Below are 18,458 nucleotides of genomic sequence, written 5' to 3'. Positions count from 1 at the left end.
CTGAGGTAGACAGAGCCCGGTCTGAGGTAGACAGCGACCGGTCTGAGGTAGACAGAGCCCGGTCTGAGGTAGACAGAGCCCGGTCTGAGGTAGACAGAGCCCGGTCTGAGGTAGACAGAGCCCGGTCTGAGGTAGACAGAGCCCGGTCTGAGGTAGACAGAGCCCGGTCTGAGGTAGACAGAGCCCGGTCTGAGGTAGACAGAGACCGGTCTGAGGTAGACAGAGATTGTCTTGAGGTAGACAGAGATTGTCTGAGGTAGACAGAGATTGTCTTGAGGTAGACAGAGATTGTCTTGAGGTAGACAGAGATTGTCTTGAGGTAGACAGAGATTGTCTTGAGGTAGACAGAGATTGTCTTGAGGTAGACAGAGATTGTCTTGAGGTAGACAGAGATTGTCTTGAGGTAGACAGAGATTGTCTTGAGGTAGACAGAGATTGTCTTGAGGTAGACAGAGATTGTCTTGAGGTAGACAGAGATTGTCTTGAGGTAGACAGAGATTGTCTTGAGGTAGACAGAGATTGTCTTGAGGTAGACAGAGATTGTCTTGAGGTAGACAGAGATAGTCTTGAGGTAGACAGAGATTGTCTTGAGGTAGACAGAGATTGTCTTGAGGTAGACAGAGATAGTCTTGAGGTAGACAGAGATTGTCTTGAGGTAGACAGAGATTGTCTTGAGGTAGACAGAGATTGTCTTGAGGTAGACAGAGATTGTCTTGAGGTAGACAGAGATTGTCTTGAGGTAGACAGAGATTGTCTTGAGGTAGACAGAGATTGTCTTGAGGTAGACAGAGATTGTCTTGAGGTAGACAGAGATTGTCTTGAGGTAGACAGAGATAGTCTTGAGGTAGACAGAGATAGTCTTGAGGTAGACAGAGATAGTCTTGAGGTAGACAGAGATAGTCTTGAGGTAGACAGAGATAGTCTTGAGGTAGACAGAGATAGTCTTGAGGTAGACAGAGATAGTCTTGAGGTAGACAGAGATTGTCTTGAGGTAGACAGAGATAGTCTTGAGGTAGACAGAGATAGTCTTGAGGTAGACAGAGATAGTCTTGAGGTAGACAGAGATAGTCTTGAGGTAGACAGAGATAGTCTTGAGGTAGACAGAGATAGTCTTGAGGTAGACAGAGATTGTCTTGAGGTAGACAGAGATTGTCTTGAGGTAGACAGAGATTGTCTTGAGGTAGACAGAGATAGTCTTGAGGTAGACAGAGATAGTCTTGAGGTAGACAGAGATAGTCTTGAGGTAGACAGAGATAGTCTTGAGGTAGACAGAGATAGTCTTGAGGTAGACAGAGATTGTCTTGAGGTAGACAGAGATAGTCTTGAGGTAGACAGAGATAGTCTTGAGGTAGACAGAGATAGTCTTGAGGTAGACAGAGATTGTCTTGAGGTAGACAGAGATAGTCTTGAGGTAGACAGAGATAGTCTTGAGGTAGACAGAGATAGTCTTGAGGTAGACAGAGATAGTCTTGAGGTAGACAGAGATAGTCTTGAGGTAGACAGAGATAGTCTTGAGGTAGACAGAGATAGTCTTGAGGTAGACAGAGATAGTCTTGAGGTAGACAGGGAGTTCTGGGTTCTTAATACTCTCTGCAGTGTGTGTATGTTAGACCTCTTGCAGGAAGATGAGAGTGAGTTTCTGAAGTACCAATATATTATTCCTCTGTCTCCTTCCTCCCGCTCCCTCACACAAAGGTGTCAGCAGCGACTGAAGAGCAACGCATCCCTAGATACACTCATTTGAAAATCATGTCTGAAACTGCATTTCCCTCTTCTTGAATGGATCTACTAACACACAACAGACACACACTCTTTGCGGTGTGTGAGTGTGAGTGTGTGTGGAGGAAATGGAGGAAGTCTTTCAGAACCAGCTGATGGTGATTACATAAGGAAATGGTTTTACCTCGCTTGTTGCTATGGTAACAGATAAGAACCATCACCCAAGCAAATTATGAGTTAGGCTTTGTCCCAAGTGGCACCCTATTCCCTATATAGGTCACAACTCAGGGAGCAGGGTACACTATTCAGGGAACAGGGTACACTATTCAGGGAACAGGGTACACTATTCAGGGAACAGGGAACACTATTCAGGGAGCAGGGAACACTACTCAGGGAACAGGGTACACTACTCAGGGAACAGGGTACACTACTCAGGGAACAGGGTACACTACTCAGGGAACAGGGTACACTACTCAGGGAACAGGGTACACTACTCAGGGAACAGGGTACACTACTCAGGGAACAGGGTACACTACTCAGGGAACACTACTCAGGGTACAGGGAACACTATTCAGGGAACAGGGAACACTATTCAGGGAGCAGGGAACACTATTCAGGGAACAGGGTACACTATTCAGGGAGCAGGGAACACTACTCAGGGAACAGGGTACACTACTCAGGGAACAGGGTACACTACTCAGGGAACAGGGTACACTACTCAGGGTACACTATTCAGGGAACAGGGAACACTATTCAGGGAACAGGGTACACTATTCAGGGAGCAGGGAACACTATTCAGGGAACAGGGTACACTATTCAGGGAGCAGGGAACACTACTCAGGGAGCAGGGTACACTATTCAGGGAACAGGGTACACTACTCAGGGAACAGGGTACACTATTCAGGGAGCAGGGTACACTACTCAGGGAACAGGGTACACTACTCAGGGAACAGGGAACACTACTCAGGGAACAGGGTACACTATTCAGGGAACAGGGAACACTACTCAGGGAACAGGGTACACTACTCAGGGAACAGGGTACACTACTCAGGGAACAGGGTACACTACTCAGGGAACAGGGTACACTACTCAGGGAACAGGGTACACTACTCAGGGAACAGGGTACACTACTCAGGGAGCAGGGTACACTACTCAGGGAACAGGGTACACTACTCAGGGAGCAGGGTACACTACTCAGGGAACAGGGAACACTACTCAGGGAACAGGGTACACTACTCAGGGAACAGGGTACACTACTCAGGGAACAGGGTACACTACTCAGGGAACAGGGTACACTACTCAGGGAGCAGTGTACACTACTCAGGGAGCACTACTCAGGGAACAGGGTACACTACTCAGGGAACAGGGTACACTACTCAGGGAACAGGGTACACTACTCAGGGTACACTACTCAGGGTACACTACTCAGGGAACAGGGTACACTACTCAGGGAACAGGGTACACTACTCAGGGAACAGGGTACACTACTCAGGGTACACTACTCAGGGTACACTACTCAGGGAACAGGGTACACTACTCAGGGAACAGGGTACACTACTCAGGGAACAGGGTACACTACTCAGGGAACAGGGTACACTACTCAGGGAACAGGGTACACTACTCAGGGAGCACTACTCAGGGAGCAGGGTACACTACTCAGGGAACAGGGTACACTACTCAGGGAACAGGGTACACTACTCAGGGAGCACTACTCAGGGAACAGGGTACACTATTCAGGGAACAGGGTACACTACTCAGGGAGCAGGGTACACTACTCAGGGAACAGGGAGCACTACTCAGGGAGCAGGGTACACTACTCAGGGAACAGGGTACACTACTCAGGGAGCAGGGTACACTACTCAGGGAACAGGGAACACTACTCAGGGAACAGGGTACACTACTCAGGGAACAGGGTACACTACTCAGGGAACAGGGTACACTACTCAGGGTACACTACTCAGGGTACACTACTCAGGGAACAGGGTACACTACTCAGGGAACAGGGTACACTACTCAGGGAACAGGGTACACTACTCAGGGAACAGGGTACACTACTCAGGGAACAGGGTACACTACTCAGGGAACAGGGTACACTACTCAGGGAACAGGGTACACTACTCAGGGAACAGGGTACACTACTCAGGGAACAGGGTACACTATTCAGGGAACAGGGTACACTACTCAGGGAACAGGGTACACTACTCAGGGAACAGGGTACACTACTCAGGGAACAGGGTACACTACTCAGGGAACAGGGTACACTACTCAGGGAACAGGGTACACTATTCAGGGAACAGGGTACACTACTCAGGGAGCAGGGTACACTACTCAGGGAACAGGGTACACTACTCAGGGAACAGGGTACACTACTCAGGGAACAGGGTACACTATTCAGGGAACAGGGAACACTACTCAGGGAACAGGGAACACTATTCAGGGAACAGGGAACACTACTCAGGGAACAGGGTACACTATTCAGGGAACAGGGAACACTACTCAGGGAACATACACTGCCTGAGATTCTTATGAACCTTCACTAGATAAGTAAAGTCATCTAAGATGACATCATCAGTAGGCAGACTAGACAACAACAACGTCTGGCTATAAGATGACATCATCAGTAGGCAGACTAGACAACAACAACGTCTGTCTATAAGATGACATCATCAGTAGACAGACTAGACAACAACTTCTGACTGAAACAATAAGACATGACACTGGAACAGAATGTACTATCTGTCTGTCTGTGTGTCTGTCTGTGTGTCTGTCTGTGTGTCTGTCTGTGTGTCTGTCTGTGTGTCTGTCTGTGTGTCTGTCTGTGTGTCTGTCTGTGTGTCTGTCTATGTGTCTGTCTGTGTGTTGTGTGTGTGTTGTGTCTCTTCTCACCTCCAGTCGTTTCACCACCTCTCTGAAGTCCTCTGTGTTGTTACTGACAGACCTCAGAGACACACTCTCCCCTCTCTCATAGAAGATCCTCATGGAGGCGGGACTCCCCAGCGTCCAGCCAATCACGTCCTTAGTAGCACAGTTAAACACCACGGCCTTGGCCTCCTGATCCAATAGGATGAGGAAGTCGTTGGAGATAGCCAATAGCGCTTCGAGCTCTCCTCCCGCTCCATGATCCTCGGCGTGGACCGCCCACGTGACGGCGCCGAGGCTCCGAAGCTCCGCCCCCGCGTACGGACGACTCTTCTCCTTCTTCTTGTGAGCCAATGAGATGAAGGGGAATTTCCCGGACGGGTCGATGGGGGTCGATGTGGTGTTGCGCTCTGCCAGATCTCTGAGGTACTCCTGACGTGTCCGTGTCGCCATGGCGCGGAACTTGTGAGATTTGTGGGCGGCGTTCTCTGCGTTGATGACTTTGGCCAAAAGGAAGTCCCGGAATGTGGAGGACTTTGGGAAGGACACGCCCTCTGGGATGGGAGGGCCGAAGGACGGGACGTCACGAGAACGAGTGACCGCCACGCTACAGAGAGAGAGAGACAGGGAGAGACACAGAGAGAGACAGGGAGAGACAGAGACAGAGACAGAGAGAGACAGAGAGAGAGACAGAGAGAGAGACAGAGAGAGAGACACAGAGAGACACAGAGAGAGACAGAGAGAGACAGAGACAGAGAGAGAGAGAGAGAGAGAGAGAGAGAGAGAGAGAGAGAGAGAGAGAGAGAGAGAGATGCAGCTTAAGTCCCTCTTCAACATGTACAGTTGAAGTCGGAAGTTTACATACACTTAGGTTGGAGTCATTAAAACTTGTTATTCAACCACTCCACAAATTTCTTGTTAACGAACTATAGTTTTGGCAAGTCGGTTAGGATATCTATTTTGTGCATGACACAAGAAATTTGTCCAACAATTGTTCACAGACAGATTATTTCACTTATAATTCACTGTATCACAATTCCAGTGGGTCAGAAGTTTACATACACTAAATTGACTGTACCATTAAACAGCTTGGAAAATTCCAGGAAATTATGTCATGGCTTTAGAAGCTTCTGATTTACATGTTCAGAAACACACCCCACAGAGCCCCAGGACAACAACACAATTAGACCCAACCAAATCACGAGAAAACAAAAAGATAATTACGAATTAATTAATTTACAGCAGGACAGCGCAAACTAGAATGCTATTTGGCACTAAACAGAGAGTACACAGTGGCAGAATACCTGACCACTGTGACTGACCCAAACTTTAAGGAAAGGTTTGACTATGTACAGACTCAGTGAACATAGCCTTGCTATTGAGAAAGGCCGCCGTAGGCAGACCTGGCTCTCAAGAGAAGACAGGCTATGTGCACACTGCCCGCAAAATGCGGGAAACTGAGATGCACTTCCTAACCTCCTAACCTTGGTACAAAGCAAACACAGACATAAGACCTAATCACCATTCGCCCATAGTGGTTAGAGCGTTGGACCAGTGACCGAAAGGTTGCTGGATCGAATCCCCGAGCTGACAAGGTAAAAATCTGTCTTTCTGCCCCTAAACAAGGCAGTTAACCCACTGTTCCGAGGACGTCATTGTAAATAAGAATTTGTTCTTAACTGACTTGCCTAGTTAAATAAAGGTCAAATAAAACAGAATAAAGAACAATTAACTGTCTCAGGACCTGGAGTTTTACTGATCACCTAACTTGATCAGGAACAAGACCTGGAGAGAGAGAAATGGAGAGAGAGAGAGAGACCTAGTGAGAGACAGAAAGGGAGAGAGAGACCTAGTGAGAGACAGAAAGAGAGAGAGAGACCTAGTGAGAGACCTAGTGAGAGACAGAAAGGGAGAGAGAGACCTAGTGAGAGACCTAGTGAGACAGAAAGAGAGAGAGAGACCTAGTGAGAGACAGAAAGGGAGAGAGAGACCTAGTGAGAGACCTAGTGAGACAGAAAGAGAGACCTAGTGAGAGACAGAAAGAGAGAGAGAGACCTAGTGAGAGACCTAGTGAGACAGAAAGAGAGAGAGAGAGACCTAGTGAGAGACAGAAAGGGAGAGAGAGACCTAGTGAGAGACCTAGTGAGAGACCTAGAGAGAGACCTAGTGAGAGACCTAGTGAGAGACAGAAAGGGAGAGAGAGAGACCGAGTGAGAGACCTAGTGAGAGAGAGACAGACCTAGTGAGAGACAGAAAGGGAGAGAGAGAGACCTAGTGAGAGACAGAAAGCGAGAGAGAGACCTAGTGAGAGACAGAAAGGGAGAGAGAGACCTAGTGAGAGACAGAAAGGGAGAGAGAGACCTAGTGAGAGACAGAAAGAGAGACAGAGACCTAGTGAGAGACCTAGTGAGAGACCTATAGAGAGACCTAGTGAGAGACCTAGTGAGAGACAGAAAGGGAGAGAGAGAGACCGAGTGAGAGACCTAGTGAGAGAGAGACAGACCTAGTGAGAGACAGAAAGGGAGAGAGAGAGACCTAGTGAGAGACAGAAAGGGAGAGAGAGACCTAGTGAGAGACAGAAAGGGAGAGAGAGAGACCTAGTGAGAGACAGAAAGGGAGAGAGAGAGACCTAGTGAGAGACAGAGCTGCCTGTATGTATTTTTCCCTCCTGTCCTCCTCAGATGAGAGTGAGGAGTGGTAGAACACATTTCTATGGTCTCTCTACGATTGCAGTGATACAAATAACTACAGATGGAGGATCTTAATTGTATCATCCTGTTGCAGGAGAACTTTCCTACAACGCAGGACATGTTAAACTTGTAACGTATTTGAGGTTTAAAAAGGCTTCTAAAGTTAGCAATTTACACTTTGAAAATTTCAGACTTGAATTTCCCTCACGAAAAATGTATACAAATGTTTCATCCACTACTACAAAATACGTCCAGTGATTATAATCCACATAATAATTCACATTTCCTGTTCGTGCAGGATGATTTTCTTCCTGCTGTAGGAGACTGGCTCAAATGAAGATCCTACATGGGTACTACATGCTACATGCTACATACTACATGGGTACTGTGTGGGCTGAGGGTCTCTCTCTCTCTCTGTGCTGCTGCCCACACAGTGAGTGTTACTCAGAGAGCATTGTATTTGTGTGTGAGCACATGCCAATAGTACATTAGACGACCCAGAGAATGGGTACGTTAGGAGAGCCAGAGAGAAATTAACATCATGAACAGCACAACCTGACCCAGAAAACGTATTTTTATCTGAGCACGATCAAATGCTGTCATGTCCCTTACAGACTAACACCCCGTTCTCTTGAATAAAAAAAACTAACATATATATTGCATTGAACATCATAACTCTGTATCTGTTCAACACAATACCAATGTTATATCAACATTATCTAGTGGTGTGCCTTACAATATAAGCCCATTTTTCTTCATATTAAGCACTAACCAGCATATAGCCTCCACATTGACTAAGTACACCCTGTATATAGCCTCCATATTGACTCAGTACCCCCTGTATATAGCCTCCACATTGACTCTGTACCCCCTGTATATAGCCTCCACATTGACTCTGTACCGGTACCCCCTGTATTTAGTCTCCACATTGACTCTGTACCGGTACAACCTGTATTTAGCCTCCACATTGACTCTGTACCCCCTGTATATAGCCTCCACATTGACTCGGTACCCCCTGTATATAGCCTCTACATTGACTCTGTACCGGTACCCAGTGTATATAGCCTCCACATTGACTCTGTACCCCCTGTATATAGCCTCCACATTGACTCGGTACCCCCTGTATATAGCCTCCACATTGACTCTGTACCCCCTGTATATAGCCTCCACATTGACTCTGTACCGGTACCCCCTGTATATAGCCTCCACATTGACTCTGTACCGGTACCCCCTGTATATAGCCTCCACATTGACTCTGTACCGGTACCCCTGTAAATAGCCTCCACATTGACTCTGTACCGGTACCCCCTGTATATAACCTCCACATTGACTCTGTACTGGTACCCCCTGTATATAGCCTCCACAATGACTCTGTACCGGTACCCCCTGTATATATCCTGCACATTGACTCTGTACTGGTACCCCCTGTATATAACCTCCACATTGACTCTGTACCGGTACCCCTGTATATAGCCTCCACATTGACTCTGTACTGGTACCCCCTGTATATAGCCTCCACATTGACTCTGTACTCCCATACTAGGTCAGGACACTCCCATACTAGGTCACGACACTCCCATACTAGGTCACGACACTCCCATACTAGGTCACGACACTCCCATACTAGATCAGGACACTCCCATACTAGATCAGGACACTCCCATACTAGGTCAGGACACTCCCATACTAGGTCAGGACACTCCCATACTAGGTCAGGACACTCCCATACTAGGTCAGGACACTCCCATACTAGATCAGGGTACTCCCATACTAGGTCAGGACACTCCCATACTAGGTCAGGACACTCCCAAACTAGATCAGGGTACTCCCATACTAGATCAGGACACTCCCATACTAGATCAGGACACTCCCATACTAGGTCAGGACACTCCCATACTAGGTCAGGACACTCCCATACTAGGTCAGGACACTCCCATACTAGGTCAGGACACTCCCATACTAGATCAGGACACTCCCATACTAGGTCAGGACACTCCCATACTAGATCAGGACACTCCCATACTAGGTCAGGACACTCCCATACTAGGTCAGGACACTCCCATACTAGATCAGGACACTCCCATACTAGATCAGGACACTCCCATACTAGATCAGGGTACTCCCATACTAGGTCAGGACACTCCCATACTAGATCAGGGTACTCCCATACTAGGTCAGGACACTCCCATACTAGATCAGGACACTCCCATACTAGATCAGGGCACTCCCATACTAGGTCAGGACACTCCCATACTAGATCAGGGTACTCCCATACTAGGTCAGGACACTCCCATACTAGATCAGGGTACTCCCATACTAGATCAGGGTACTCCCATACTAGGTCAGGACACTCCCATACTAGATCAGGACACTCCCATACTAGATCAGGACACTCCCATACTAGATCAGGACACTCCCATACTAGATCAGGACACTCCCATACTAGATCAGGACACTCCCATACTAGATCAGGGTACTCCCATACTAGGTCAGGACACTCCCATACTAGATCACGACACTCCCATACTAGGTCAGGACACTCCCATACTAGGTCAGGGTACTCCCATACTAGATCAGGACACTCCCATACTAGATCAGGACACTCCCATACTAGATCAAGACACTCCCATACTAGATCAGGACACTCCCATACTAGCTCAGGACACTCCCATACTAGCTCAGGACACTCCCATACTAGCTCAGGACACTCCCATACTAGCTCAGGACACTCCCATATTAGCTCAGGACACTCCCATACTAGCTCAGGACACTCCCATACTAGATCAGGACACTCCCATACTAGGTCAGGACACTCCCATACTAGGTCAGGACACTCCCATACTAGGTCAGGACACTCCCATACTAGATCAGGGTACTCCCATACTAGGTCAGGACACTCCCATACTAGGTCAGGACACTCCCATACTAGATCAGGACACTCCCATACTAGGTGAGGACACTCCCATACTAGGTCAGGACACTCCCATACTAGGTCAGGACACTCCCATACTAGGTCAGGACACTCCCATACTAGGTCAGGACACTCCCATACTAGGTCAGGACACTCCCATACTAGATCAGGACACTCCCATACTAGGTCAGGACACTCCCATACTAGGTCAGGACACTCCCATACTAGGTCAGGACACTCCCATACTAGGTCAGGGTACTCCCATACTAGATCAGGACACTCCCATACTAGATCAGGACACTCCCATACTAGGTCAGGACACTCCCATACTAGGTCAGGACACTCCCATACTAGATCAGGACACTCCCATACTAGATCAGGACACTCCCATACTAGATCAGGGTACTCCCATACTAGGTCAGGACACTCCCATACTAGATCAGGGTACTCCCATACTAGGTCAGGACACTCCCATACTAGATCAGGACACTCCCATACTAGATCAGGACACTCCCATACTAGATCAGGACACTCCCATACTAGATCAGGGCACTCCCATACTAGGTCAGGACACTCCCATACTAGATCAGGGTACTCCCATACTAGATCAGGGTACTCCCATACTAGGTCAGGACACTCCCATACTAGATCAGGACACTCCCATACTAGATCAGGACACTCCCATACTAGATCAGGGTACTCCCATACTAGGTCAGGACACTCCCATACTAGATCACGACACTCCCATACTAGGTCAGGACACTCCCATACTAGGTCAGGGTACTCCCATACTAGGCCAGGACACTCCCATACTAGGTCAGGACACTCCCATACTAGGTCAGGGTACTCCCATACTAGGTCAGGACACTCCCATACTAGGTCAGGACACTCCCATACTAGATCAGGACACTCCCATACTAGGTCAGGACACTCCCATACTAGGTCAGGACACTCCCATACTAGATCAGGACACTCCCATACTAGGTCAGGACACTCCCATGCTAGATCAGGACACTCCCATGCTAGATCAGGACACTCGCATACTAGGTCACGACACTCCCATACTAGGTCACGACACTCCCATACTAGGTCAGGACACTCCCATACTAGGTCAGGACACTCCCATACTAGGTCAGGACACTCCCATACTAGGTCAGGACACTCCCATACTAGGTCAGGACACTCCCATACTAGGTCAGAACACTCCCATACTAGGTCAGAACACTCCCATACTAGGTCAGAACACTCCCATACTAGGTCAGAACACTCCCATACTAGGTCAGGGTACTCCCATACTAGATCAGGGTACTCCCATACTAGATCAGGACACTCCCATACTAGGTCAGGGTACTCCCATACTAGATCAGGGTACTCCCATACTAGATCAGGACACTCCCATACTAGGTCAGGGTACTCCCATACTAGGTCAGGACACTCCCATACTAGGTCAGGACACTCCCATACTAGGTCAGGGTACTCCCATACTAGGTCAGGACACTCCCATACTAGGTCAGGACACTCCCATACTAGGTCAGGACACTCCCATACTAGATCAGGGTACTCCCATACTAGATCAGGACACTCTCATACTAGGTCAGGGTACTCCCATACTAGGTCAGGATACTCCCATACTAGGTCAGGACACTCCCATACTAGGTCAGGGTACTCCCATACTAGGTCAGGGTACTCCCATACTAGGTCAGGACACTCCCATACTAGGTCAGGACACTCCCATACTAGGTCAGGACACTCCCATACTAGGTCAGGACACTCCCATACTAGGTCAGGACACTCCCATACTAGGTCAGGACACTCCCATACTAGGTCAGGACACTCCCATACTAGGTCAGGACACTCCCATACTAGGTCAGGACACTCCCATACTAGATCAGGGTACTCCCATACTAGGTCAGGACACAGCCATAAGCCTCAACCACACAGTATTATTGTTGGTCTGAAACATATTTTCCAGAATATAGAGATGAATAGCCTGTCATGTTAAATCGAGGAACAACACCACAGGGATAATAGCATGACTACCGCTACCAACTACAGTCTATTAAACACCAGAGGAGCTAGCTGGAACGACAGACCGACTCCATAAACACACAGCCTAACCAGAGAGGCAGCCACGCCAACAACCTGCTAAATGAACAGCTCAGACCTTCCATGCTTCACAAAGGCTTTACTGTCCCAAACACATTAGTTGGTTGTCAATCATAAATAGACATCCACACTTCCTAAACCCTCCATCCCACTAGGCCCTCCATCAAACTAGGCCCTCCGTCCCACTAGGCCCTCCGTCCCACTAGGCCCTCCGTCCCACTAGGCCCTCCGTCCCACTAGGCCCTCCGTCCCACTAGGCCCTCCGTCCCACTAGGCCCTCCGTCCCACTAGGCCCTCCGTCCCACTAGGCCCTCCATCCCACTAGGCCCCCCATCCCACTAGGCCCCCCATCCCACTAGGCCCTCCATCCCACTAGGCCCTCCATCCCACTAGGCCCTCCATCTCACTAGGCCCTCCATCCCACTAGGCCCTCCATCCCACTAGGCCCCCCATCCCACTTAGACCCCCCATCCCACTAGACCCTCCATCCCACTAGACCCTATTTAGTGACATGATAGTGGAAGAGAGAGGAGGGGCAGGAGGTGGCCATTGTTTGCAGGCCGGTACAGTCCTACATCTGGTTGGAGAGCAGGGTGTGTGTCAAGCTATTGTATCTTCCCTATGCCAATCTACAGCTTTGTGTACAGCAGGCAGGAACCCCACAGAGAACCAGGTCACACAATAAACCCTAACAGCTATTAACAAGATGGAGAAAGAGAGAGAGCGGGAGACAGGAGAAAAAGATGAGGAAGGATAGAGAGAGAGAGAGATGAGAGAGAGATAGGAGAGAGAGATAGGAGCGAGAGAGAGATAGGAGCGAGAGAGAGATAGGAGCGAGAGAGAGATAGGAGCGAGAGAGAGATAGGAGCGAGAGAGAGATAGGAGCGAGAGAGAGATAGGAGAGAGAGAGAGATAGGAGAGAGAGAGAGATAGGAGAGAGAGAGATAGAAGTGAGAGAGAGAGATAGAAGTGAGAGAGAGAGATAGAGAGGAGAGAGCGAGGAGAGAGAGAGGAGGGAAGAGAAGAGGAGAGAGAGATGGAGGGGGAGAGCAGGGAGAAGGGAAATTAGAGTAGGGAGAGGGAGAAATAGATCATTATAGCGGGAGAGGTAGAAAACAAGAAAACAGAGAGAAAGTGTAAATGGACAGATGATAGATACTGTTCTCATCATGAAGTCTCACTCCCAGAGGAGAAGCTGGAAGGAAACAAGCAATTATTTCTCCTTTCATTAACATCTCTCGCCGACTGCGAGCACACGTGCGTGTGTGTGTGTGTTAGTTAACAAAGCCTTAAAGGAGGTCTCAGAGGGATAGACAGGAGTCAGTTAGGGACACACGGTCTTGGAGGAGGAAACTGCCCCAGACTGTTTTATTTCAACACTCAGCGATACGAACATAAAGAGTGATGCATCATATTACCTAGAGTACTGAAGCAAGAGGAAGATGTTCACAGAAACGGGCCTGAATGCACTTTATTCTAGGTGCTGGAATGGGAGGCTGAGTAGAGGGAAGAGAAGGCTGAGTAGAGGGAAGAGGAGGCTGAGTAGAGGGCTGAGTAGAGGCTGAGTCGAGGGAAGAGGAGGCTGAGTCGAGGGAAGAGGAGGCTGAGTCGAGGGAAGAGGAGGCTGAGTCGAGGGAAGAGGAGGCTGAGTAGAGGGAAGAGGAGGCTGAGTAGAGGGAAGAGGAGGCTGAGTAGAGGGAAGAGGAGGCTGAGTAGAGGGAAGAGGAGGCTGAGTAGAGGGAAGAGGAGGCTGAGTAGAGGGAAGAGGAGGCTGAGTAGAGGGAACAGGAGGCTGAGTAGAGGGAAGAGGAGGCTGAGTAGAGGCTGAGTCGAGGGAAGAGGAGGCTGAGTCGAGGGAAGAGGAGGCTGAGTCGAGGGAAGAGGAGGCTGAGTCGAGGGAAGAGGAGGCTGAGTCGAGGGAAGAGGGGGTTACAGGTAGCCTAGTGGTTAGAGCGTTGGGCCAGTAACCGAAAGATTGCTGGATCGAATCCCAGAGCTGACAAAGCAAAAATCTGTCGTTCTGCCCCCTGAACAAGACAGTTAACCCACTGTTCCCCTGAACAAGACAGTTAACCCACTGTTCCCCTGAACAAGACAGTTAACTCACTGTTCCCCTGAACAAGACAGTTAACCCACTGTTCCCCTGAACAAGACAGTTAACCCACCGTTCCCCTGAACAAGGAAGTTAACTCACCGTTCCCCTGAACAAGACAGTTAACCCACCGTTCCCCTGAACAAGACAGTTAACCCACTGTTCCCCTGAACAAGACAGTTAACCCACTGTTCCCCTGAACAAGACAGTTAACCCACTGTTCCCCTGAACAAGACAGTTAACCCACTGTTCCCCTGAACAAGACAGTTAACCCACCGTTCCCCTGAACAAGGCAGTTAACCCACTGTTCCCCTGAACAAGGCAGTTAACCCACTGTTCCCCTGAACAAGGCAGTTAACCCACTGTTCCCCTGAACAAGGCAGTTAACCCACTGTTCCCCTGAACAAGGCAGTTAACCCACTGTTCCCCTGAACAAGGCAGTTAACCCACTGTTCCCCTGAACAAGGCAGTTAACCCACTGGTCCCCTGAACAACCCACTGGTCCCCTGAACAACCCACTGTTCCCCTGAACAAGACAGTTAACCCACTGTTCCCCTGAACTAGGCAGGTAACCCACTGGTCCCCTGAACAAGGCAGTTAACCCACTGTTCCCCTGAACAAGGCAGTTAACCCACTGTTCCCCTGAACAAGGCAGTTAACCCACTGGTCCCCTGAACAAGGCAGTTAACCCACTGTTCGCCTGAACAAGGCAGTTAACCCACTGTTCCCCTGAACAAGGCAGTTAACCCACTGTTCCCCTGAACAAGGCAGTTAACCCACTGTTCCCCTGAACAAGGCAGTTAACCCACTGTTCCCCTGAACAAGACAGTTAACCCACTGTTCCCCTGAACAAGACAGTTAACCCACTGTTCCCCTGAACAAGGCAGTTAACCCACTGGTCCCCTGAACAAGGCAGTTAACCCACTGTTCCCCTGAACAAGACAGTTAACCCACTGTTCCCCTGAACAAGGCAGTTAACCCACTGTTCCCCTGAACTGTACTGCAGTAGGTCTACCTCCAACAGGTTGTGTGTGTGTGTGTGTGTTAGACATTCCACTCACCTGTAAGTGGTGTTGTCAGAGCAGGGTTGATGTGCTCTCACCACTACGAACACGTGTTGGAAGTGAGAGCGTATGTTCTTAGGGGTGAAGGGTTGAGCCCCAGGCTCCTGGAATACGATGGTCACTATGTCATTTCCTATGTGACGCTTCCTCAGGAGCTGTGAGGAGACAGACACAACGGGGGGGGGCAGACACAACAGGGGGGGGGGGCAGACAACAGGGGGGGGGGGGGCAGCAAACAGATATAAACTCGCAGCAAAGACATTTGAACAACAAGAAAAACATGTCTTTACAATCTATCAATGACTGTAGAATGTGACACTAAAAAAATAATAATAAATCATTGCGTTGGAATGACAGAGAAAACAGGACACTGAAATGAGGGGCCATCTTGGCTTCACAGCGAGTCACTACAACGGCTCACCGAACTACAACCACCCCGTTATTTACTTTATTCCCTGGGTTCATTTGAAAGTGTTACAAATTCAACCGTACCAACACAGACCTGTTGTTTGTTGTTGGGTGTGTAGGGCAGCATGGTGGAGACATGAAACATCACCTCGTAGTCCTTATAGGTGGTGTACAGGGAGTGGGTCCCTGTGGAGTCAGCTGGAGGAGAGACAGACAGTAACTAGAGTTAAACAGACAGGTTCATACAGTCGTGGCCAAAAGTTTTGAGAATGACACAAATATTAATTTTCACAAAGTCTGCTGCCTCAGTTTGTATGATGGCAATTTGAATATACTCCAGAATGTTATGAAGAGTGAGCAGATGAATCGCAAAGTCCCTCTTTGCCATGCAAATTAACTGAATCCGAAATTAACTGAATCCCACTGCATTTCAGCCCTGCCAGAAAAGGACCAGCTGACATCATGTCAGTGATTCTCTCGTTAACACAGGTGTGAGTGTTGACGAGGACAAGGCTGGAGATCACTCTGTCATGCTGATTGAGTTCGAATAACAGACTGGAAGCTTCAAAAGGAGGGTGGGGCTTGGAATCATTGTTCTTCCTCTGTCAACCATGGTTACCTGCAAGGAAACACGTGCCGTCATAATTGCGTTGCACAAAAAGGGCTTAGGTTATTGCACCTATATCAACCATTTATCGGATCATCAAGAACATCAAGGAGAGCAGTTCAATTGTTGTGAAGAAAGTCCAGCAAGCGGCAGGACCGTCTCCTAAAGTTGATTCAGCTGGGGGATCGGGGCACCACCAGTACAATACTTTTGGAGGATGGCCTGGTGTCAAGAAGGGCAGCAAAGAAGCCACTTCTCTCCAGGAAAAACATCAGGGATAGACTGATATTCTGCAAAAGGTACAGGGATTGGACTGCTGAGGACTGGGTGGGGTAAAGTCGTTTTCTCTGATGAATCCCCTTTCCGATTGTTTGGGGCATCCGGAAAAAAGCTTGTCCGGAGAAGACAAGGTGAGCGCTAGCATCAGTCCTGCGTCATGCCAACAGTAAAGCATCCTGAGACCATTCATGTGTGGGGTTGCTTCTCAGCTAAGGGAGTGGACTCACTCACAATTTTGCCTAAGAACACAGCCATGAATAAAGAATGGTACCAACACATCCTCCGAGAGCAACTTCTCCCAACCATCCAGGAACAGTTTGGTGATGAACAATGCCTTTTCCAGCATGATGGAGCACCTTGCCATAAGGCAAAAGTGATAACTAAGTTGCTCAGGGAACAAAACATCGATATTTTGGTCCATGGCCAGGAAACTCCCCAGACCTTAATCCCATTGAGAACTTGTGGTCAATCCTCAAGAGGCGGGTGGACAAACAAAAACCCACAAATTCTGACAAACTCCAAGCATTGATTATGCAAGAATGGGCTGCCATCAGTCAGGATGTGGCACAGAAGTTAATTGACAGCATGCCAGGGCGGATTGCAGAGGTCTTGAAAAAGAAGGATCAATTTCATGTAATTTTCAATAAAAGCATTTGACACTTATGAAATGCTTGTAATTATACTTCAGTATTCCATAGTAACATCTGACAAAAATATCTGAAGACACTGAAGCAGCAAACTTTGTGAAACTTAATGTGTGTCATTCTCAAAACATTTGGCCACGATTGTAGTCCTTATAGTTCATGGTCCAAACACACCAAGACAGTCATGAAGAGGGCACGACAAAACCTTTTCCCCTCAGGAGACTGAAAAGATTTGGCATGGATCCCCAGATCCTCAAAAGGTTCTACAGCTGCACCATCGAGAGCATCCTGACCAGTTGCATCACCGCCTGGTATGGAAACTGCTCAGCATCCAACCATAAGGCGCTATAGAGGGTAGTGAATACGGCCCAGTACATCACTGGGGCCAAGCTTCCTGTCATTCAGGACCTACAGTTGAAGTGTGAAGTTTACATACACCTTAGCCAAACACAATTCCTGACATTTAATTAAGTAAAAATTCCCTGTCTTAGGTCAGTTAGGATCACCGCTTTATTTTAAGAATGTGAAAAGTCAGAATAATAGTAGAGAGAATAATTAATTTCAGCTTTTATTTCGTTCATCACATTCCCAGTGGGTCAGAAGTTAACATACTCAATTAGTATTTGGTAGCATTGCCTTTAAATTGTTTAACTTGGGTCAAATGTTTCAGGTAGCCTTCCACAAGCTCCCCACAATAAGTTGGGTGAATTTTGGCCCATTCCTCCTGACAGAGCTGGTGTAACTGAGTCAGGTTTGTAGGCCTCCTTGCTAGCACACGCTTTCTTAGTTCTTCCCACACATTTTATATAGGATTGAGGTCAGGGCTTTGTGATGGTCACTCCAATACCGTGACTTTGTATTCCCTCTGCTCTGTATGAATGGGTCCTGTTCCCTCTGTTCTGGGTCTATGAATGGGTCCTATTCCCTCTGTTCTGGGTCTATTAATGGGTCCTGTTCCCTCTGTTCTGTGTCTATTAATGGGTCCTGTTCCCTCTGTTCTGGGTCTATTAATGGGTCCTGTTCCCTCTGTTCTGGGTCTATGAATGGGTCCTGTTCCCTCTGTTCTGGGTCTATTAATG

General features: G+C 48.4%; 1 protein-coding gene across 1 annotated transcript in view; it reads right to left on the bottom strand.

Moving 5' to 3' along the window:
* LOC110521105 (signal-induced proliferation-associated 1-like protein 1) overlaps window positions 1–18,458 on the bottom strand; it is a 156,323-nt gene that overhangs the window by 38,236 nt on the left and 99,629 nt on the right. Inside the window, 3 exon segments of the mRNA XM_090233232.1 lie at window positions 4,606–5,185; window positions 15,439–15,596; window positions 15,944–16,047. Of these exon segments, the coding sequence (XP_090089358.1) occupies window positions 4,606–5,185; window positions 15,439–15,596; window positions 15,944–16,047 (842 nt within the window).

The sequence above is a fragment of the Oncorhynchus mykiss genome, chromosome 4, assembly GCF_057628025.1.
Source record: "Oncorhynchus mykiss isolate SJ-2025 chromosome 4, ASM5762802v1, whole genome shotgun sequence".
Taxonomy (NCBI): Eukaryota; Metazoa; Chordata; class Actinopteri; order Salmoniformes; family Salmonidae; genus Oncorhynchus; species Oncorhynchus mykiss.
Note: the sequence above shows the minus strand (reverse complement) of the source record. Positions and strands in the feature narration are given on the sequence as shown.